Source organism: Ictalurus furcatus, chromosome 3 (genome assembly GCF_023375685.1).
Source record: "Ictalurus furcatus strain D&B chromosome 3, Billie_1.0, whole genome shotgun sequence".
Lineage (NCBI taxonomy): Eukaryota > Metazoa > Chordata > Actinopteri > Siluriformes > Ictaluridae > Ictalurus > Ictalurus furcatus.
In genome coordinates this window covers 13,307,990-13,332,331 of record NC_071257.1, presented here as the reverse complement: position 1 = coordinate 13,332,331, position 24,342 = coordinate 13,307,990, and the positions used below count along the sequence as shown (strand labels likewise).

At 40.8% G+C, this 24,342-nt stretch overlaps 1 protein-coding gene across 2 annotated transcripts in view; it reads left to right on the top strand.

The window, feature by feature from the left end:
• The window catches only part of camkmt (calmodulin-lysine N-methyltransferase), a 115,678-nt gene that overhangs the window by 65,206 nt on the left and 26,130 nt on the right, over positions 1–24,342 (top strand). For both annotated transcript variants that reach the window (XM_053620834.1, XM_053620833.1), the window contains exons 4-5: positions 20,027–20,087; positions 22,340–22,394. In XM_053620834.1, the coding sequence (XP_053476809.1) occupies positions 20,027–20,087; positions 22,340–22,394 (116 nt within the window). The remainder of the gene's footprint in view (positions 1–20,026; positions 20,088–22,339; positions 22,395–24,342) is intronic.

The following is a 24,342-nucleotide window of genomic DNA, read 5'->3' as shown; positions in this document are numbered from 1 at the left end:
GGTCCACTAATTAGAGCTGTTTTAATTCCACTAGTTGTGAGGGGATTGTATTTGTCAGGCAAGTGTACATAAAAGCAACTATTTTCCTATTCAATATTTATTCTCTTTTTTTATTGGAAGCAGTATTGATAACATCCCTTATGTTTTCAGAATAACATGAGTTTGTCAGGAATGAACTTGGTGTGCTGTGCAGGAAAGTTGTATCACATAGAAAAGCCTGGCATTGCAGTTACTGGCATGGTTATACAGTCCTTTCCACCTCATGCCATAAATGTTTGGATCCTGAGACTACGCAGGCCACAATAAGCAATGAACCATTTGTGATACTCGGTGATGCCTTGTGACAAACAAATGGGAATAAACTGTAGCCATAAAGTTGAACTTGTTCTGACATACTGAGACATTCAAAGATGTAAGGAAAACATTCCCCCAAGCCCTCACACTGTAAACACAGATCTGTACTGTTCAGACCAAACAGCATGAGTCTATGGACCATGTTGCTTGCTCCAAATTGTGATCCATCCATATCGGCATGACACAGAGCGAATCTGGAATTGTTAACCCAGGTGACTTTTACCCGCTTTCTTGTTCTTCACCTGACTTGGTCTTCATCTTTATGGTCAACCCATTCTGCACCTCAGTATTGAATCAGGATATAATTTGTGATTCTGGCCTGTCTGCTTGTACAATTCTCTACACGCTATGTCACTTGTACTTTTTGCACTTCTCGCATACTCTGTAAACACTTGAAACAACTGTGCGTGAAAAACCAGGCAGCTAGATCTGGCACGCTTAGCACTGTTAGGCAGCTAGATCTGGCACGCTTAGCACCAACTATAATTCTACATTCCAAGGTCACTTGTTTTGAAAACTAAAGCATGTTATTAATGCTGGGCTGCCTGGTTCGTACAGTGTGTGTGTGTATGTAGTATATACATAGTATATTGGTGTGTGTGTGTGTGTGTATATACAGTCATGTGAAAAAAGTAAGTAATAAATACACCCCATGTAGATTGTTGGCTTGACATATTTGGAGAAGCAATCATTTGATCCTCTTTGAAACAGTGCCTATTAATAAAATGTATATTTTTCAATGAAACCACAAAAAAATGAGCTTTTTCAATCATTCATTCAACAGAAATATCAATAGATGTGAAATTCTTCTGTGGAAAAAGTAAGTACACCCTTGGCCTCAGAAGCTAGTATTGCCCCCTTTAGCAGAAATAACTTCTTGCAGGTGTTTTGCATAATTGTCCACCAGGCTTGCTGGAATTTTTGATCACTCTTCCATGAAATATTCTTTCAGTTGCAAGAAGTTTGAGGGTTTTCTTGCATGTACTGTCTGTTTCAAATCCCCCCACAACATTTCAATGGGATTCAAATCCGGGCTTTGACTAGGCCATTCCATAACCCTCCATTTCTTGTGTGCTTATGATCATTATCCTGTTGAAAGGTCCACTTTAGGTTCAACTTCAACTTTCGGGTAGATGGCCTCACATTATGTTCAAGCACTTTTTGATATGATTCAGAATTCATAGTTCAATCAATAGGTGCAAGCTGTCCAGTCCCAGAGGCAGCGAAGCATCCCCAAATCATAACATTTCCACCACCGTGCTTCTCCTGAAAAGTTGTCTTTGATCAGCACCAAGCATGTCTGCTGTTACTGTGGCCAAACAACTCTATCTTTGATTCGTCTGTACAGAGTACATTATTCCAAAAAGGCCTGGTCTTTGCCTGTATACTAATTGGCAAACTGTAGTCTTGCAAAGGCTTTTTCCTGGCACGCCTCTCATGCAGGTCAAATTTGTGCAATCTCTTTCTGATTGTAGAAGAATGCACTCTGACACCAACAGTTGCAATATTTACTAGCAGATCCTGTGATGACATTTTGGGGTTCTTGGAGACTTCTTTATGCATCAGATCTGCTGTTGAGCTGAATTTGCTGGGACGGCCAGTCCTGGACAAATTGTCAGTCGTTTGAAATCTGCACCATTTGTAGATTTGTAGATTTTCCTTACAGTGGAATGATGTATTTCAAATAATTTGGAGATCTTTTTAAATCCCTTGCCAGGCCTTACAGAACTCTTTACATCTTGGCATGATCACAACACACACCTCATTAGCAAAGGGAGCACCAGACACTAGATATGAGAGGTGATACACCTGATTCTATTACTACAGAATGTCAATTTTATGTGCCATTTGATAGTGTATCACCTTTATTAATAGACACTGTTTCAAAGAGGATCAAATGCTTGCTTGTCCAAATATGTCAAAAAAGCCAACAATTTCCATGTGGTGTACTTATATATTTCACATCACTGTACATGTATACTGTATCTATTTATCTGTATCCATCCATCCATCCATTTTCTGTAATGCTTGTCCTACACAGGGTGACGGGGAACCTATGCGAGGGGTCCCAGGGCACAAGACGGGGGACACCCTGGACAGCCTATTCAGGGCACAATCGCACACACACTCACACAGCCATTCACACACTACAGACAATTTATAGATACAAATACGCCTACAGCACATGTCTTTGGATGGGGGAAGAAACCCCTGAAGCAAGGGGAGAACTCACACAGAGCAGAGGTGTGAATCGAATCCCCAACCCTGGAGGCAAGCTTGCTAACCACTAAGCCACCGTGCCCCCAGCTATCTATATTTATATCTATATATACTGCCAGGTGAAGTGAATAACATTGATTATCTTGTTACAGTGGCACCTGTCAAGGTGTGGGATATATTAGGCAGCAAGTCAACAGTCAGTTCTCGAAGTTCATGTGTTAGAAGCAAAAAAAAATAGGCAAGTGTAAGGATCTGAGGGCCAAATTGTGATGGCTAGATGACTGGGTCAGAACTTCTCCAAAACGTCAGGTCTTGTGAGGATTTCCCGGTATATAGTGGTTAGTACCTACAAAAAGTGATCTGCCGCTAATATCTTGGGCCCAGATACCACAGCCCACTTTCAGAGGTCTTGTGGAGTTCATGCCTCAACGGGTCAGAGCTGTTTTGGTGGCATAAGGGGGACCTATACAATATTAGGCAAGTGGTTATTATGTTATGTCTGAACTATGTATATATGTATGTATGTACAGTGCATCCGGAAAGTATTCGCAGCGCTTCACTTTTTCCACATTTTGTTATGTTACAGCTACACATTTTGTTATGATGCTACAAGCTTGGCACACCTATTTTTGGGCAGTTTCTCCCATTCTTCTTTGCAGGACCTCTCAAGCTCCATCAGGTTGGATGGGGAGCATCGGTGCACAGCTATTTTCAGATCTCTCCAGAGATGTTCAATCGGTTTCAAGTCTGGGCTCTGGCTGGGCCACTCAAGGACATTCACAGAGTTGTCCTGTAGCCACTCCTTTGTTATCTTGGCTGTGTGCTTAGAGTCGTTGTCCCATTGGAAGATGAACCTCCACCCCAGTCTGAGGTCCAGAGCACTCTGGAGCAGGTTTTCATCAAGGATGTCTCTGTACATTGCTGCATTCATCTTTCCCTCGATCCTGACTAGTCTCCCAGTTCCTGCCACTGAAAAACATCCCCACAGCATGATGCTGCCACCACCATACTTCACTGTAGGGATGGTGTTGCCCAGATGATGAGTGGTGCCTGGTTTCCTCCAGACATAAAGCTTGCCATTCAGGCCAAAGAGTTCAATCTTTGTTCAATCTTTGGTCTGAGAGTCCTTCAGGTTCCTTTTGGCAAACTCCAGGCAGGCTGTCATGTGCCTTTTACTGAGGAGTGGCTTCCGTCTGGCCACTCTACCATTCAGGCCTGATTGGTGGAGTGCTGCAGAGATGGTTGTTCTTCTGGAAGGTTCTCCTCTCTCCACAGAGACATGCTGGAGCTCTGTCAGAGTGACCATCGGGTTTTTGGTCACCTCCCTGACTAAGGCCCTTCTCCCCCGATCGCTCAGTTTGGCCGGGCGGCCAGCTCTAGGAAGAGTCCTGGTGGTTCCAAACTTCTTCCATTTACGGATGATGGAGGCCACTGTGCTCATTGGGACCTTCAATGCTGCAGAAATGTTTCTGTACCCTTCCCCAGATCTGTGCCTTGATATAATCCTGTCTCTGAGATCTACAGACAATTCCTTGGACTTCATGGCTTGGTTTGTGCTCTGACATGCATTGTTAACTGTGGGACCTTATATAGACAGTTGTGCGCCTTTCCAAATCATGTCCAATCAACTGAATTTACCACAGGTGGACTCCAATCAAGTTGTAGAATGTAGATGATCAGTGTAGATGATGTAGAATGTAGATGATCAGTGGAAACAGGATGCACCTGAGCTCAATTTTGAGTGTCATGGCAAAGGCTGTGAATACTTATGTACATGTGCTTTTTTTTGTTTTGTATTTTTAATAAATTTGCAAAGATTTCAAACAAACTTCTTTCCCATTGTCATTATGGGTATTGTTTGTAGAATTTTGAGTAAAATAATGAATTTAATCCATTTTGGTATAAGGCTATAACATAACAAAATGTGGATAAAGTGAAGCGCTGTGAATACTTTCCGGATGCACTGTATGTATTCATGTATGCATGAATCAATCAATCAAAGGTGTGTAACATCTGTATATTAGGATTGTATATAGTATAGACCAGGGATGTTCAAATACAATTCGAGAATGTACAGTCACACAAATTTCCTACGTGGGACAGGTCTGGATAGATATTGTCATTTATTTGTGCTCTAATACAGCAAAGTAACAAACATACTTGTCCATACTATGATTTGGGATCAGGTGTTTTCAGGACTATTATTAAATATATTAAATGTATTCAGACACATTTAATGAACTACAAACTTATATATTTTGACTGAAAATGTGCATTGTACAGGCTGTACTTGTAGACAGTAGGCTATTCCTTTTTGTTTTGTTTTTTTTGCTCAAAATGACTGTGTTTCGTGGCGCTTCACGTTGGAACTTTTGACGAGTGCTACGAACTCTGAGCACATAAGGCACATTAGTTTTGAACTTGTGCCTCTGTCCACTCATCTTTGAAAGTGTGATTTTTGCTATCAACTTTTCTTTTCTTTGAACAAGCCATATTCACATTGGCAAAGTCTATGTCTGATGTCGATGGGTGTTCTGTTTCTGTGTGTCTGTCTGCTGTTTGCTCACAGTTGCAACATCGTCTTTCACTTGCGAAGATAGTTGTGATTGGATGAGACGAGGAACTCTTCACGAGAACAATTTGCGTACACGCACGCGGTTGGATAGGATGCAGAACTCGTCACGATATTGATTTGCATAAACTCACGATTGGATCGGACATGCTTTCTTCACTGATGGAGGGCGAGAGCAGAGCGCTGCACTGGATCAATCATGTTTGAAAGCTGTCAGAAATTATTTTACTGACTTCGATATTGTTTAATGCTTTTCGGTCAGGACATTGTTGAGCTAAAAAATGATTGGCTTCAAATTTAAATCATGACTTCTGCATTGGTAAACGTGTAGCTAGTTGTTTTTTTTTATATATATATATACAAATACAAAAAGTTCTTGCATTTGAACTCGGACTTCTGGATCATGTAGCCTTTGGTTTTCACTGAGATCACAGCATGCGATCTGTTTAGAGATAATTTAGTCTAAGATAGCGCCCAGGGGTCTACACCAGGTGATATGCGATAGTATTTCTTTCCATTAACTTCATCTTTGTGAAGATTGGAGCTGCTCGCTTCCTCAGCCTTCATTCCTATTTTTTGCCCCATTTGTTTATAGTGCTGGTGTGCCACATGGTAGAACGCTGCCCCATCCTCCCCACACACTTGTTCATGAAGATGTCACAGATGCTCAAGTATTAAGCTTGCTCTAAGCACAAGCTACCCAGCCATGGCATCCTTTACCCATCCTCAAGGCTTCTATTTTGGGCTGTGGTTGCCAGTGAAAGCCTTCTCCTAGCTGTAGTTCTCAACTGACCTCTGGGTCTTAAATCGCTTTAATTAACTATTAAGTGAGTAGCTTATTAGTTGAATTAGACCACCCATAAGCAATGCTTGTTCATATGAAGGTTGAGATACATGAAGTGTGTACGTATACACACACACACACACACACATACACACAAGCATTTATTCATATACAATATCTGACCAACATTATCCTCTCTCTCTCTCTCTCTCTCTCTCTCTCTCTCTCTCTCTCTCTCTGTTTCTTTTTCATCACTGCAGCACCACACTGTCACAAACCCATTCTTGCACATTGCTGCCACCTCTGTGCCTGTACCTCACTGAGATACAATAGCTTTCTCCTTTGAGAAAGAAAAACGAAGAGCTTACAATAGACTCTGGACCAAAGAGCCTTTGCATTGTACTCTCGGATGGTAGGAGATAAGTCTCTTCATGGTGCCGAATAATAGCTTGACTTTGAGTGGGAGAGGTTAAACTTTGCTGTGTGTGTGTGTCTGTTCTGTCCTGCAATGCCCTCAATGTCTGCGCACAAGCGACTGCTGAAAGGCTCAGCCCGGCTACTGCAAGACTCTGATGCTTCCTGCTACATGGCGGAGTTATGAAGTTGGAAATTACCTTACTTAGATAAGCAATCCTGCAAGGTCTTGAACGAAATCTGCATATTTGCGCCTGCTGCTAATAAAAATCCTTTTCATCAGATGTGGGTTTTTTTTTTCGTTTTTTGAGGCTAATAACTGTACTTGGGTAATATGCGGCTTATGCTCAAACCCTTGCAGTATTGCTTATGTAAGAAAGTTAATTTCTACCTTCATAAACTATTAGAAGCTCTGGAGTCTCAAGCTGCTCCTTCTGGGGTCTTGAGCTATAGAAGAGCAGCTTTCAGACAATACTGAATGGCTGGGAAATGTTACAGGATCAAACTGTGAATGTAGACAGCCTATAGATATCATGCTGTCACCCTTTTAAATGCCACTACGGTGTTTCCTCTGAGCTTTTATTTATCCAGAGTAAGCTGCTATTCAACAGGTTTCTAATAATCAGAGGCTAAAAGCCTTACTGGTCCCCTCTGACTATTTGTGTCATAGCTAATGAAAGTGAATGAGAAAGTGATGAACTCGGAAGGACAGGAGGACATACAGTTGGATTCAAAATGATTCAACTCCCATTGCAAATCAGGGTTATTGTCAAAATGCAATGAACAAATCTCTTACCTACTCAGCGTGGCTCAAGGTCCCTTTCAAGAACATTCAAACTAACTGTTCCTCAGTGGTGGAATGAACTTTCAACCTCAATCCGGACCGCAGAATCTCTTACTATCTTCAAAAAAAAGCTAAAGACCCACCTCTTCCGTGAACACCTAAGCAACCCATAAAAAAAAAAAAAAACTCTGGCACTTACACTTCTACTCTGCGGACTTTGCTTCTTCTGGAACTCAATTAACGGATCTTGTATAGTAGCACTACTTGTATTGTTCTCTGCTTGATATATCGCTTTGCTTGTATGTTCTCATTTGTAAGTCACTTTGGATAAAAGTATCTGCTAAATGAATAACTGTAAATGTAAACAAATCAAACAACAGCAGTTGAAATAGTTCAACACAATGAATGCTTCAAGTGGTTTCCCCAAATTCAACTGAAAATGCAACTTATAATGATTTCTCCAGTCTCAAAATTATTCAACCCCTTCATGGCAAGCATCTTTAGTACTTAGTAGAGCATTCTTTTGCTGTTATGACCTGCTGCAAACGAGATGCATAGCTTCTGGCAGCGTTCTGAGGAATCTTGGCCAATTCCTCATGTGCCCTGAATCCCCCGGGATAGGCTCCAGGTTCCCCATAGCCCTGTGTAGGATAAGCGGTACAGAAAATGGATGGATGGCTGATTAAGCAAAAGTTAATTAAGAATGTTTTAATGTAGTAAGTTCATTGTTTTCAACTGCGACCTCATGTTGACTAAAAGCTAAGCTAACGAGTCTATCGTTACATCAGGTTGTAAGCTAGCTTAGTTTAATTAATATAGTTTTGAGGGCTAAATCTGACTTTTCAACAACCTCATATATATATCTCAATCTAAATCATATATCAAAATCATTCCTTTTAGATGCATATTTAGATTACTGTGTTTAAAAAAAATGTTAAAATTTATAGTTACAGAAGGGTCAGCTTCCGTCATTCGCTGCTGTTTTGCCGCAGTGACTTCTGGGAATTCAAGCCGGTTCGGTATGCTCAAGTCTGTATCGATGCATACTCAATATCAAGAACACATCACAATAAGTTCATGCGTCCTCGGTACTTGCAGTTCTTGAGTAGTGGAATTGAACTTTGGCGGTGGTTGATGAGTACGCAAGGACGCAAGATCGCATAAGAACGCATACTGAGAAAGGGCTATAGTCTTTAGATTTAGGGAAGAGACTCAGAATTGGTTCACTTTGTGTTCTAGAAATGCCCTGAGTAAACAAGCAAGGCCAAGTTAAGAATTCTTGTAAAACTTTGCAATGCAACAGTGTCATCTTCATGTTAGTATCTCTGCCTAAACCTTTTTTTTTTTAAAGTCAGTACATAAAAGCTTTATAATATCATGCCATGGCAGCACTGTTGCAACCTTCCAGCCAATTTGCATGTTCTTGTTGCTGAGAATATTAAACTGCGACGTCTTAAACGAAATGAGATGGGGATGGGGTCAGAGTACGATATCAAAGCCCCGTCATTTCCTTCTATACTTGACTATCTAAAACCCAGTGCTTCAGATGTATGCTGTGATGATATTCTAATTGAGCTTCACGCTGAAACGAGTGCTAAATTTGATGTTCGACAAGTTGATAAGAATATGGGGCTACTGAATCAGTACACTGATAAAAGCCCTCCAGCTCAAATGGAGGTCTCTGCACTAGATGCTCAAAGCTAATCCCTTTGACACATTATAATTCATTAGTCTGATGGCATTGTTGATGGCAATGTTTAAAGCTTTGAGAGTGTGTTTTTGTGCATGTGTGTATATATGTGTGTTTATGAAAATAGGATATGAGGAATATGTAGGTGAATGAAGGTGCGTGTATAAATGGCCGGCAATAAATGGCCCTGCTTTCCCCCCAAAGAGGGCTGAGGTTTAGTGTGCCCAGAACTGCTGCTTTGTCTGGGGCTTTCACTTTGATTAGGTCTTTGTGGGGAGCACTTACTTAAAGGGGCAGAAAACATAAAAAAAAATTTAAGTTCTTTTCAGTATAATAATACATTTATGTCAGTTTAACCCCTTAAGAGTTAGCTTATTATTCATTTATTCACATTAAAACAGACATTATTGTGAATTATTCAGTAACTAATTATTAAGGAATTAATAAGGAAAGAGTGTAGCAGAGCAAGTCACAACCCCACCTGGGGAGTAATTTGAACAGGTGAGGGAGATGTGGTACAATGCTAACACTGCATATTATTAATTCCAAAAATCTTAGCCCTCACTCCCATAACATTTCATATGAACTGAGTCATGTGAATTATTATGAATTTGAGACCATTTTAGTGTGATGCTTTACAGCTAAGTTCACTTGTTCACTAGGTGAGCGTCATCTGGTGTTTTTGTTATGTCTGATCAGTAGTACTCATAAATAGGTGTGCAGAAGAGTTGGAAGTCAGTAGAGGGTTTGACGAAAAGATTTCTTCCAAGTATTTCAGAAACTGCTTTAGAATCTCCTGGGATTTTCACACACAACAGTCTAGAGAGTTTACACAGAATGGTGCAAAAAAAAACAACAACAAAAAAGCATCCAGTCAGCAGCAGTTCTGTGGGTGCATTGTTGATTAGAGAGGTCAGATAAGAACAGCCAGGCTTGATTGAGCTGACAGGAAGGCTCTGGTAACTCGAGTAACCATTCTTTACAACCGTGGTGAGCAGAAAAGCATCTCAGAATGCAAAATGGCCATGAAGCCAATGAACTACAACAGTAAAAGACCACATAAGGGTCCACCTCTGTCAACTGCCTCTGTCTTGTTGAAGGACAAAAAAAATCATTTAAATTACATATTTATTTTTTAAATGTATTTATTACCATTTCACATTTAAATCACAGCAACATGCTATATTTGTTGTGATTCCTATGCTTACTTTTCCTTTAAGGATAGAGGGGACAGTAGCCCTCTACCTTCACTGCCCATGCTGTTCGCAACACCACTGGTTTTCCCCATAATACCACTTAATTCCCTGAGAAGTGGCACACTGACGCAGTGGCCAGCCAGAGGAAGGGTGTCGTAATGCATCTGGACCCGCCACTGCCCCACAGGGATAATGGCTCTGATTGCTCCTGATTCCTCGTCTCTGCAAAATACCTCATGTAAAATAAGTGACATTTAAAAGGCATTGAGATGTGAAAAGGAGGGAAGAGAGTGTGTGTGTGTGTGTGTGTGTGTGAGAGAGAGAGAGGGAGTGGGAGAGAGAGCAAGGGAAGTAGTAATCTTTTCACCTGAACGATGAAGAGAGCCGAGTGGGGGGAAAAAAAAGGAAGTCCCTTCTTTGGCTGGCGGGGGAGCGACAGAAAAATGATAAGCCCCTGTGTCGTAAGCTGACCCTCGCTGCTAAGCTTTTTAACTTCCTCCTGTCTGTTCAGTTTTTCTCTCTCCCCACAGAGACAGCTGTGTGTGTGTGTGTGTGTGTGTGTTTGTGTGTGGAGGGGGGCTGTGCTGTGGCAGTGGGTTGACATTGCTTCTGGGAAGTGCTTGAGTCGGCGTGCTAAAAATCATTTTGGGTTAGATAGAGACCCCCTGAGCTGGCCCCGGGATATCAGCACGCTCATCTTCGTTTAGAGAGAAAAGCGCCATCGTAAAGCACAGCCTGCAGGCTCAGCGCATGTCCACAGTGAGAGAGAGAGAGAGAGATGTGGAGAGAGAGATGGAGAGAAACTGCAGTGAGGACTAAAGTCAGCATATGGTTCTGCTGGCCCTACAGCAAGGAGGGTCAGCCTTCTCAGCCTTTTCTGACCAGTGACCCCATTTTAAGGCCCAGAATTCTCACAATAATTAGTAGGCCTGAAATTATACCTACGGTTGTGCTCATAAATTGACAAACACCTTGCAGGATCTGCAAAATGTTAATAATAAAGTAAGAGGGATCATAAAAATTGCATTTTGGTTTTTATTTAGTCCTGCCCCGAATAAGCTATTTTACGCAACAGATGTTTACATATAGCCAATAAGACACAATTAACTGAATTTACACAAATGAACGAGTTCAAAAGTTTACATACGCTTGATTCTTAATATCGTGTGTCATTACCTGGATGATCAGCAACTGTGTTTATGTTTTGTGATAGTTGTTCATGAGTCCCTTGTTTGTCTTGAGCAGTTAAACTGCCCACTGTTCTTCAGAAAAATCCTCCAGGTCCTGCACATTCTTTACTTTTCCAGCATCTTCTGCATATTTGACCCCTTTTCAGCAGTGACTATATGATGTTGAGATCCATCTTTTCACACTGAGGACAACTGAGGGACTCGTACACAGCTATTACATAAGATGCAAACATTCACTGATGCTCAAGAAGGCAACACAGTACATTCAGAGCCAGGGGGGTGTAAACTTTTGAACAGGATGATCAGTGTAAATTGTTATTTTATTTAAAGATCTTTTTTTTATTTAGTACTGCCCTTCAGAAACTACACAAGCTATTTACATGTTTCCAAGATGACAAAATAATAACAATTTACACCAAACATGCTGTTCAAAATTTACACCCCCTTACATTTTTGGTAAATTCAGTTATCATTGTGTCTTGTGGACTATATGTAAACATCTGTTATGTGAAATAGCTTATTCAGGATCATAAAAATGCAATTATTGCTATGATACCTCATATACAAGAGCATTAGTGAGGTCACTGTTTAATAATATGTTTAATAGTCTTATATTTAGTTTATTGTAATCTTATAGTAGGGAATACTATAGTTGACTATATTCAAGATCTCTCTCTCTCTCTGTTTTGAGCATCAGGGAGGATGTGTAAGTAGCAGCTCATGAATCTCGTGTTTCGCTCACGTGTTCGCTCATGTGATCATTGAGTCTATTTGCCTTTTGTGGCCTATTTCAAGAGGCCTGTTTACTGGATTATTTTTTTCAGTTAACAGTGATTTAGATTAACGGTGGTGGAAAAGTTCCTCTGTTCTAATACCCACTTCCAACTCATCCCACCTTCAGTTCATCAAAACTTTACCTTTAGCTGACCACCGGAGTGCAGAAATGGACACCTAAATCTTATTCATAGATTGAGCTGAGCTATAGCTGTACAGTTAGTTGGATATGTCAAATAGCAAATATTGCCACTGAATGTTGTGGTAACGAATTCAGTTGAACAACACGATTGTTCACAGTAATAGTTGATACCCAAACTGTAACCTGTCACATGAATGTCTGTCAGACAATATGGTGTGAATATCTGAGTCTGAACAGGGAAGAGTATGGAAACACAGGTAATTTTGGTACCCTCCAAAAGTACCACTGTGGCATGTTGTCATGGTTACTCTTTATAAGTAGCCCACCCTTGTCATAAGAGAGTAGACTGTTGCTGAGGAGAGTTCGGCAAATGGTTGTCTGTCCACTGGCAACACTTCACTTACACACACACAAACACACACACACACACACACACACACACACACACACACACACACCAAATGCAGTAAGTGCTCACACATTACACACACTTTTAACAAAATGTTATTTTGCCCTACTCTTACAGTAAATGTTCCTGTCCATGCTGCAGGCTTCTGTAAGGATGTATAGATGTTATAGTTTAATAGTGTGGTTAATTTTAATGAAGTGCCTCTAAGGAGACTACACACACACACACCAGCGTATGTGGCCATACAGTTTTTACGCATAATGTTGTAGGTTTTGTTCTGCTGGCTTTTTTCTGAAAAATAAAAAGGAAAAAAATGACCAAACGTAATGCAACCAGAGGAAAGGAATTGAGTAGAGAATCTGTTCATGAGGCAGAGCTTTCTAGTTTCCAAAAAGCTTCACTCAAACCTGGACCCGTTCTCTTTTCCCACTTTTCCCCTTTTCATCCCTTTTATTGCTCTCCCCTCTCTCTCTCTCTCCTTAATTGTTTATATACATTAACATTCTCCAAATAAAGCCTGTTCAGGTGACAGGGCTGTAATTTAGCAAGGCCCCTGCTTTGTTCCGCCTCCGAGACGAGGGAGCAATTGCAGCATGCTGCACGGCACCCATAATCCGTGGCTGTCAACGACCCATCGCCATTTCTGACTATGCTAATCAATCAGCCACAGCTCGCTCGCGCACGCTCATCCAGGCCCGCTTTAGCCTCATGCCCGTGCTGCTGATATATCTATTAGCCTGCCGTCAGACCACGCCGCCCACTCAGATGAGATTCAGCATTTTTGCGCTTTGTGATAAGTAAGCTATCAGGCTGGCGGATAAATAGCAGAGCAGAGATTTGCCTCGGCTCCCAGCATGTGTCCATGCCAATGGAGCTGTGGCTCTCCTCCTCCTCCTCCACTCGTTATAGGCTGCACACAAGCACCCTTAGCCAAAAAGGTTGTTTGCCCGAGGAAGGAGGACAGGCCTTATCTGCTCGCCACAGCGTTGCAGACCGCCACTCTAAAAAACACACTTGTGTGCATAGCTGGGCAGAGCGGCAAGCTGTCCCTTCTCCTTCGAGTCTTTTTGTTGTGTTTGTGTGCGAGAGACACAGAATCAGAGGGAGAGGGAAAAAAAATGAGTCAGAGAAAATGTCCATGAGGTAAGTCTTTTGTTGGAGGCAGAGGATACTGAGAAGTCATGCTGTACTTGTACGCTGTATGGCCACATGCGCTGGTGTGTGTGTGTAGTCTCCTTAGAGGCGTTTCACAGTAGCTTGTGTTATCCCATCGAGTGTACACATTTGCGGCTGTGAGTGTGTGTCCAGTAATCCTGAGTGGGAATAAAGTAGCAGTATGAGGGAACAGATTGGCAGTTGATCATGCTGAAACGCGCCCTTATCCGTTATTGGATCTGAAATGGAGGAGGCTTAAGAATTATCGGAGGCCAGCGTTAATGTGGAGATCATCTGAAGAAAGCTCGAGGCCGCCTGGAAACCTACACACATGGTTAATACATCACACTTATATCCTGCTTGCTTTTCTTTCTCTGCATGGTTCTCTTTTCCTCTGTCTAGCACATCTCATTCATTCATGTCTGGCTTCCTCTGTGATCGTTTCGAACATTTACAAGACAGAAAAATATGCTGATACGTACATGATATGATTGTGTGTGTGAGAGAGAGAGAGAGAGATTGTGTTTGAATGTATGTAGTGCAGCAGCTGCTGGACTCATCCCAGCTCATGTGATTAGAGTCCAGTGCTGGTGTCAGGATTAATCAGCTGCTGCACTTTACTGAAGTTCACCATGTCAGGAGTTCACACAGCTTAGAGCTGGAAGAAGATTATGTGTTGTTAACTTCAACTTCAGTGCAGGTCTCAAATACAAAATGCAACACTATACCTAGACTGTATATTGTAAACTGTTTATCCACTTACCCCTCTACTGCATGAATGACTACATTTACATCAAAAAATGTTTTTATGGATTTTTATTAATTGAATTAGTTAAATTAATAAAAAAATATTTGTAATTTAAAAAAAAAATATATATATACAGGGTAGTTGGGAAATTGTTGCCGTACGCCTACAATGTGCAATGGTGGAAAGTATCATGTAGTAAATAACACAAAATGTATGAGATTTAAATTCCAAAGTTTTCCAGACTGTAAGCTGCCACCTAGTAAGCATTAGGGATGGGCGATATCTTATCGTTTGTGATATATCGGTAGAAATTCTCCCTACAATAAGAATTAGTCTTCCTGTGATCATAACGATAAAGCCTAGTTGACGACGTATTTGTGTGCGACGGCCTGCGACCCATTCACAGCTCACGTGCAGAGTGAAAACAAGTACAGCGGAAGGCGGACGTGAAGCTGAGGAGGAGTTTATCACTAAACGAGGAGCTAACTCTACAATCTGGAACTGGTTTGGTTTCAGAAAATCAGTTTTACTTTTAGATCAATGTTTGTGTTTCTGAGGCTCTCAAGATCACATATATCACTCGTAGCCAAAAACAGAGCTGCATGCTACTATATTTGTATCACTGATATCGTTATCACAATAAATACCAGAAAATATTGTGATATAGTTTTAAATCCATATCACCCATCCCTAGTAAGCAAGTAAAAGTTATATCTTCTAGAAAGGAATTATAGTTGTAAAAATGTGGATGGATTTAACATGTTTTGGGTCAAGTATATAAAATTCAGAATATTAGGTGCAATTGCAAAATGTCTGAAATGATGATACGTTTTTCTTACTTTGGATGTGAAAAAAATATACTGTTAGAGACGATGTAGGCCTGTTTCAGGTCATGAATGCACATACCACATGCCATATGGCAACAATAACATTTAACCATTTAACAAAATGCTCAAAATATATAAACTTGTTTAAATGACAATAAACAAATGTTCATTTATCGCTGATAGTGTTCAATTGTTTCCCTTGAAGTAGTTTTGCCTAAATATTGAAAAAAATAACCTTTTGAGAGCGCTGCAATGATGACCTTCACTATGCCACGTGATTGTGGAAAAGGAAGTGCAACCAGCATTTCCTGGTCATGTGACATGGCATGTGACAGTTAAAGCCCTCTGTTAAAGTCCTGTTACGAGGGAAAAGAGTAGTTTTGTATTATTGCCTATCAAAAAAATTGGTGATAAAATGAATTATTGCACTTCATTTATGTTATACTTTGTTTTCCACATATATTTAGAAATACAAAGAAATTCTCTAAATATAATAAACAGTATGTGGATACTTTGGAAAGTTGAAATGATTGTTGGATCTGCATAATTGAGGCTCACTACTGTATATACAGTATATATGCCCTTGGAATGCAATCAAACATATCTGATGAGTTGATTGAGTAGATGTTCTCTGTGTAGCTTTATAAAATGATGGTTGTATTAATGGTCGCATAAGTGGATTTGCCTACTGAATACTCAGTCATTTAAATTCAAATCCAAAGATGACAGGACAACATACCATATATAACATAATGTATGTAACAACATTAACATGAACCAGAGCAGAATACTTTTTCTTCATTTACCCATGCTTTACAAGGGATACGTATTGTTGTGAGCAGATTAAAAGTAAAAGGATAAAGCACATCTTACTCTTTGTCTGCGATATTACTGACCAGATTTGGCTACAAGCGGAATGTAACTTCAGTGTGTGTGTGTGTTGTGTTTTTTTCTCAGAATTGGTACACAATGGAGTATATAGCTCTTCCATGAGAGAGAAAGAAGCGCTGATGCAAAAATGGGATAAAAGAGGTATAGAGTGGGATAGTGGGATGGAGGAAGGAGGGTGAGACAGCTCTATTCCTCATTTGGTAATTGAAGGTGAGAAGTGATTGCATTATCCACAAGAAGGAGACTTAAGCTGCTATCACCTCATGAGCTCCTCATTTCCTCAAGTGCATCCCAACCCTTTGCCCCAGCATTACACACACACACACACACACACACACACACCTCACAAATGCATGCAGACACATTTTTAGCCTTGGATTGGATCTGTATTGTAGTGTTGAATGGTAAGTATGTATTGTCATTTGTCATCACAACCATATTTTACCATAGTGTCATTTGTGCATGACGCACACAGTGCTGACATGACATAACAACTGACATACAATGTATCTGATAATAAACAATAATAATGAAGAAGCATGCAGGCTGGGGGTAATGGGGGGAAAAAGTTGGTTGAGTACATGGGGTTGGGGTGGAGATCATGTAAGGTAGTGCAGTAAGAGCTTAAATATTCCAAGTGTATGGGTGTAACACTGTCACTATCTGCATCTTTATCTATTTAGTGCTTTAAATATCCATATCTGTATCTGTTGTTGGAATTAAACCCGAAGTGGAAATTAATTCAACCCAAATTAAACCCAGAGCGGAAGTTGCACCACTAAAAACAGTGGAACAACATAGTGCAACACCTATTCATATCTGAATTCTGAGGTAGAAACGGTAGCACTGTCATTACAGTGTCTGAATTCTGGCTCTGACAGTTAGAGATTTGTATGGAATCGTTTTTCGAATACCAATTGCATGGGATTGTGTTCTTACCTGCCCGTGGTATTTTCTAATTTATTTGGTATGAGTTCCCAAAATATAAACCTTCTATTGGGGGCACGGTGGCTTAGTGGTTAGCATGTTTGCCTCACACCTCTGGGGTTGGGGGCAGGTGCCTCTGCCCTGTGTGTGCGGACTTTGCATGTTCTCCCCATGCCTTGCGGGTTTCCTCCGGATACTCTGATTTCCTCCCCCTGTCCAAAGACATGCCTTGTAGGCTGATTGGCATTTCCAAATTGTCTGTAGTGTGTGAATGTGCGTGTGATTGTGCCCTGTGATGGGTTGGCACCCCGTCCAGAGTGTCCTCCGCCTTGTGCCTTGAATTCCCTGGGATAGGCTCCAGGCTCCCCACGACCCTGTCATAGATAATCGTGAAAAATGGATGGGATGGAAAACATGGTCTTGTCCTGGGAGGTTCATATCTGACCACTCTTTCACACCTGCATGAAAGCAAAAAGCACCCAGTGGATCCCTATGCACTCCTCTGGTCGCAACCAGATGCCCTGTAAACCTTTCTCATAAGGTTACTTAAAAAAAAAAAACAATTAGTGGACCACCTATTCATATCAGAATTTTATCTGTTTAGAAAACATGATCTATTCATTCTGAATAATGTATTTGTATTCGGTTACATTCCCAGTGTCTACTATAAGAAACCATAGTTTGCCATTTAAAAAAGCAGATGTTGATGGATGTCTTTTTCTCTTTATGGTTATGAGCACCCACAGCGTTGGATGGTATTGATGGTATTGCACAGCTGTAGTTTCAGTGTAAAAAAAAACAAAACAATTATAAACCAGCACCTAATATAACCAATGAAATGCGTTCTCTTTTCCACGTCTTAGTTGCTACTATAAGACTATAAGTTTTATGACCTCTAAGTGTCACGCATGTGTGTTTTTCTTCTCCTTGGTACTACTTTTCTTTCCTGATAAATCTTGCAGTGGCCTCTCAATATGTCATATAGCTGATCAGGCAGAGGAATATGTGGAGAATAGCAAGCAGAGGCTGCCTGTTTAATGGCAGAGGCATATGTTGACGTTTTATCAATAGGCATTATTAAATCGTGCTTGGGTGAGTTAATCTCGGGTTGATGCTGCAGAGAGGTTGAGAGAGACAGGCGTTAACAGGCCTCTGTGAAAGGCAGGTCATAAGCTGCTTATTATATCGACGCTTTCCCTCTAACACACTCTCTCTTACACACACGCGCGCGCGCGCGCACACACACAAATATCCCCACACGGAGCCTCTGTTCTGTCTCACGCTTGTGTAGGTGTTATCAACACAACACAAACACACAAGTTTTAGGTTTGTGTGTAGATGGATGTTCAAAACACAGCATGCAAAAGTGTGTGTCTGTGTGTGTGTGTGAAATTCTCAGACTCTGATATGTCCATGGAGAAGTGGATAAACTTGAGAATGTCCCAAAACACACAACAGTCGACTCTGGTGCCACAGCTTATTGAAATGAGCATTTATCTCTTCTACTGCCAGAAATGTGTATGTGTGTTTGTGTGTGTGTGAGAGAGAAAGAGGGAGAGAGAGAGAGAGAGAGAGAGAGAGAGAGAGAAAGAGAAAGAGGGAGAGACACAAAGAGACAATAGCAATGCTGTAGCTGTTGACAAAGCTAGCAGAAGAAGCAGAGGCTGACAATGGGTGATAAGACCACCAACTACCAATCATCTGCCTGTGTGCAGCTTATACAGCTCTAAGTAGCCAGAATGTACTCTGTGTGTGTGTGTGTGAGAGTGAGAGTGAGAGAGAGAGAGCGTGTGTGTATTTAAGAGGTGCAGAGAAAGAGAAAGAGCAGGCACAGTGCTGTATAGCTGGATTGCAGATGTGCAGTTTCTGTAGTACAGAGATGTTTAACATCTACAGGAAAGAGCAGTAGTGTGCTTTTGGTCCTTCAGGTAGAAGAATTGTTTGTCCTCCAGTCAAGTCCTATAAGACTCACTTTGACTAAACATCATGAAAGTGTGAAATACTTTGATTATATATATATATATATATATATATATATATATATATATATATATATATATATATATATATATATATATATACACACACACACACACACACACAGTATCTCACAAAAGTAACACATTTTTGTAAATATTTGATTATATCTTTTAATGTGACCACACTGAAGAAATGACACTTTGCTACAATGTAAAGTAGTGAGTGTAGAGCTTGTGTAACAGTGTAAATTTGCTGTCCCCTCAAAATAACTCAACACACAGTCATTAATGTCTAAACCCCTGGCAACAAAAGTGAGTACACCCCTAAGTGAAAATGTCCAAATTGGACCCAATTATTGCGTCACAGCCCTTAACAGCAGCCCTAAAAAAACAAGTTTGCAAAAGGTCATCATATCAGGTATATTAGACTATTACAGACTCTAGTTCATCCATTGCTCTGCGGTTTTTCGCATCACCTCTACCTCAATCATTAATTAATGGGCCACCAGTCAGGTCACTGCTGACCAGATATTGTTTGGGTGGAATGTACGTAGGTGTGTGTAGTAAAATAGCAACTGACTGAACATACACTAGTTTCTTTTTTCATTTCGTGACATCACCAGCAACTATATTTTACAGTTTGAAATCATGTGAGCTATAAATCATCTTCTAGGTCTCTCAGCATATTATGAAAATGCAGGAATCATGAACAGCATTGAAAAGTAAAATGGTCACAGTATGGCAGACGCGTCATTGCAGCATGGTGTTGTCATTCTCGATGTGAAGGACTTCCTCTGGAAATGCACGCAGTGTTCATTTACTTTCATGAATTTGCGTTCCATTTTATGTTGATCTGCTCGTGTTGTTATTGAGCAGAACAAGCTTGTCTCTTGCCAGTCAGTGTTTCCATATTTGGTCTCTTACCTGTTTCTGTGTCTCTCCTTCTTGTCTTCTCTTTTCTCTCTCTCAGGTGTTTGGCCCTCTGAAGAGGTGATGGCCTATTACTGTCTGAAGAATCGTCATATGTTTACGTGAGTCTCTTGCCCTTCCTACTCGCTTTCCCCCCTCCCCCCTCCCCCCTCCCCTCCCCTCTTGCTCAGGCCATTTGACAGAGATGCGAAGGCACTTTTTGATTTGCACTCAAGGCGGTATACGAGCCTTTGATTTCCTGTTTGTACATTCAAGGGGGAAGAGAGGCTTATCGATCACCCAGCCACAAGCTGAAGGTCAACTGGGCATACAGCGCAGGGTGTTGAGCCATTGGACTGCTCTGTGTGTGTGTGTGTGTGTGTGTGTGTGTGTGTGTGTGTGTGTGTGTGTGAGAGAGAGAGAGAGCGAGAGAGAGTTCTTACAGCAGAAGCCTGTAATACCATGTAAAAACTCATCTGATACATTTGCTGCTCTTTTACTTCATGACTTCATGTTTTCTTCCCCACCACCCCTCTCTCTATCTCTCGCTCTGTGTGTGTGTGTGTGTGTGTGTGTGTGTGTGTGTGTGTGTGTGTGTGTGTGTGTGTGTGTGTGTGTGTGTGTGGCCTGTCAAGCAGGTCTTTCATCTTAGCGCTACCTGGTGGAGCTGTTCTCAAGAACTCCCCGTAAAAAGATTGAGCACATTATGAAGGAGAGCAGGAGAGATAGAAAGAGAGAGATAATTTTAAAAAACAAAAAAAAACAACAAGCCAAGTTATGGCATGCTTCCGTTTCTCCACTCAGTCGCTGCAGTTTGTGCCTCTGTCTCTCCACTAGCCCACTGTACAGCCAAATAGCTACCTGTCACTGGGTCTTTGTCCCTGGTGCAGCTCATACGAGCAGCTTTGTGCACATAAAATTTTTAATTGCACTTCTTGCAACAATCAGCCTTTTATCCTCCTTTGAGAGTCGTCCTCTCTGCAAGTTTATATATTACACACTGGAGACAAGAGAGACGCACGGCACAGTCTGGATGTCACTCTGCAGTCGGATATACGGTTGTGTAAAGCTCAAAAAGCTCGATATAATGTGCATCATCATTGACGTTGTTAATATTGATGCCTTAGGAAATAATGTGCAGAGATTAGTCCTTACTCATCAAAGGTGTACAGTCAGGTCTAACTGAAAAATTAACATGGGCAATGACCTCAAAAGTGGGTAGTAGAAACAAGCATGACTTTTAAGAGGCAGTAAAGACATGCAGTCTGTTCTGATACGTGAAATTTGAATGTAACAACATGGAAGCAAGTCCTTTATTTATATACAGTATAATATCCATACGATACACCCTGACTTACATTATATGCATAACATCATAACATTTACAGCCAATGAAGTGAATGTCTTAATCTTTTGTGAGTTAAAAGTCCTAAGATTCACTACAAGATATGAAAACACACAATATTTGAAGAAATACATTTGGAAATCTGTGTATATCCCCAATTAAGAAATAGCAAACAGTGAGTCACTGAGCTCAAAGCAGTGCTGCCTGAGGTAGACTGATCTCTATCCATCCAGTTTCTGTACCATTTATCCTTACACAGGGTCGCGAGGAAACTAGAGCCTATTCCAGGGAACTCGGGACACCCTGGACAGGATGCCGACCCATCGCAGGGCACAGTCGCACATACACTCACACACTACGGACAATTTGTAACTACCACTCAGTCTACAGCTCATGTCTTTGGACTGGTGGAGGAAATCCCTGAAGCACAGGGAGAATGTGTGAACACCATGCACACAGGGTGGAGGTGGGAATCGAACCCCCAACCCCCGGAGGTGCGAGGCAAACGTGCTAACCACTAAGCCACATTATTATTATTATTATTATTATTATTATTATTACCAATAGCATTAACAATGTTGATGATAAGGGTGATGATTTAACTGTGAGACATATTTAGTTCAAATGATTTATGATTTACATACTGTCTAACCAGACATTTGATCACAAAGAAAGAGCAAAAATGGAACTGATAAACACGGAAGTTATTGCTTTAAATTGCATATGCTTCATTTACGTTCACATTTGATCATATGCAACATTAAATAATTAAGACCAGTTCCTTCAAGAGCACGAGCAAGAGCGAGAGAGAGAGAGAGAGAGAGAGAGAGAGAGTTCAAATCAATGAGCCCCGTGGAAATGCATTCCAGTCAATGCCACCCCCCTACAGAGAGTTATTGCACCATTAATTAGAGTTATTGTAAATGCTCAGTATTCACCGTTTTCTCTTTCTCTCTCGCTATCACTATCTCTCTCTCTCACTCTCTGTGTCTTTATCTTCTCCACTCTGCCGTTGTCTCTCTTATACAGGGGTTCCTCTGTGTGCGAATTAGGTGGAGGGATGACATGTCTTGCTGGGCTCATGGTAAGTGAAAGATGTGTGATGCGCACACACACACACACACACACACACACACACACACACACACACAACCAAACACCCAAACACACAACCCAATCACAGGCAAATGGGCAATTTCAGCATGGATACCCAAACACAGGCACATTGTAAGCATAGTGAAATGAGTTCAAATACACTGGCATTTCCGCCTCAGCAACCGCAGAGCGATGGACTGACTCCACATGAGCATTCTTACACACAAGCATGCACATGCATATGCATAACCACAACCACACACACACACACACACACACGCACATGCATGCCCTAGGGGGTGAGGAAGATGCTGTAGAGCTGATCGATCTTGTCTTCATAAGACTTGCCTCTGTTGGTCTTGTCCACTCAATACCCCTGTATTGTGACATTGCACAGCACCACTGGAAACAGGATGTCGGCAGGTCCTTAAAAATTCTTCAAATGTCTTAAATTCCTTAATCTACAAATAAGGTCTCAATTAGCAGTAAAATGTCTTACATTCACGTTTCCAAGGTATTAAAAATGCAACTGAACCGACACCGTAAAGAAGATTTGGATGTTATTTTGGCTCGTTGCTGTTTGAGATGGTAAACCCATGTGACTGAGCTGCACTCAGAGTGTATGTGGTGTTCATCAGTGTTTTAGAGCGGCTTGGTTCACAGTAAACGCCGCTCCACACCAACTTCATCTCTGTTTGTGCTGTGAGTTTGAGTTGCTTATAACGTGCATTTAGACACAACATGTGCCAGATTCACTTTGGTTTTGAGTTGGTAGTTTGGCATTTGATTGGTAATGAGAAGAGAATTTTAAAAAACTGTTGCCAACTAAAAGGAGGACTTCCTGCGGTGTTCTGCCAAAATAAAAGTGAATTAAGTCAGAAATATATTACTTTTGTTCTATTACTATTTGTACCCCAAATAAAAATGTATTATTATTAAGTATTGTCAGTGCAATAGTACTATTACAAAATAGCACTATATATATATATATATATATATATATATATATATATATATATATATATATATATATATATATATATATATATATACTTTTCTTTTTTACAAAAATTTATGTATATTTATAACACAACTTGTTACATTACCCTGGCATTAAATTACAAAATAACTCTTAAACACTGCTGCGAGGGGGTTTCTTATACAGCTGCTGAGGGATTGATGGTAAATTAGACCCCTTTTTCTCTTCTGACTGACCTAAGCCATCTCTCTCTATTTTTTTTCCTCTCTTGGAAAGTCATGAAAAGGAAATACTGGATTTTTTCCCTGTTGGAGCAAATGGTAATGCAAAAGGGATATTTGCTCTCTCCTAAATACCTCTATAGAAGTATTTACCTTGCTATAATTTACTTAAACCCAGAAATGGATGTATATGCATGAACAAGATCCATTATAGCTGATACATCATGGAGCACGATTGAAGTGATGTGCAGGTCCCTCGTTTATCTGCTCTGCACTCCACATGCCATGTTCCTCTCGTGTGTCTGGTTCAGAGTCCTGGGGCCTTGGTCTCTGGCCTGAGTGGCCAGCTGCTGGTGCAAGCTTCTTTGACCTGTTCATGCTTTTCAGTGTGAGAGACTGAGAGAGCAAAAAATATTTCCAGGGAAAGAGCTGGATGCAATATTGTTCTGCTCTCTCACGTTGTCTAGTTCACATTTATAGCGAAGGCCACATTCAAAATGCATGCTAGTAGATCTGTTTGAGCTTGGGACTGCTTGTTGCACAGCCCATCATGTGACCTTTTACTGGCATTTGAAGAATCTGTGCTTTCTCTAGTGTGATCTTTCTCGCTCTCTTTCTGTCTCTCGCACGCACAAAACTCACTTAAATGCATATCGAACCACACATAAAGAATCTAGATTTACTTTGATATCCCAAGAAATTCTGATATTATATATATATATATATATATATATATA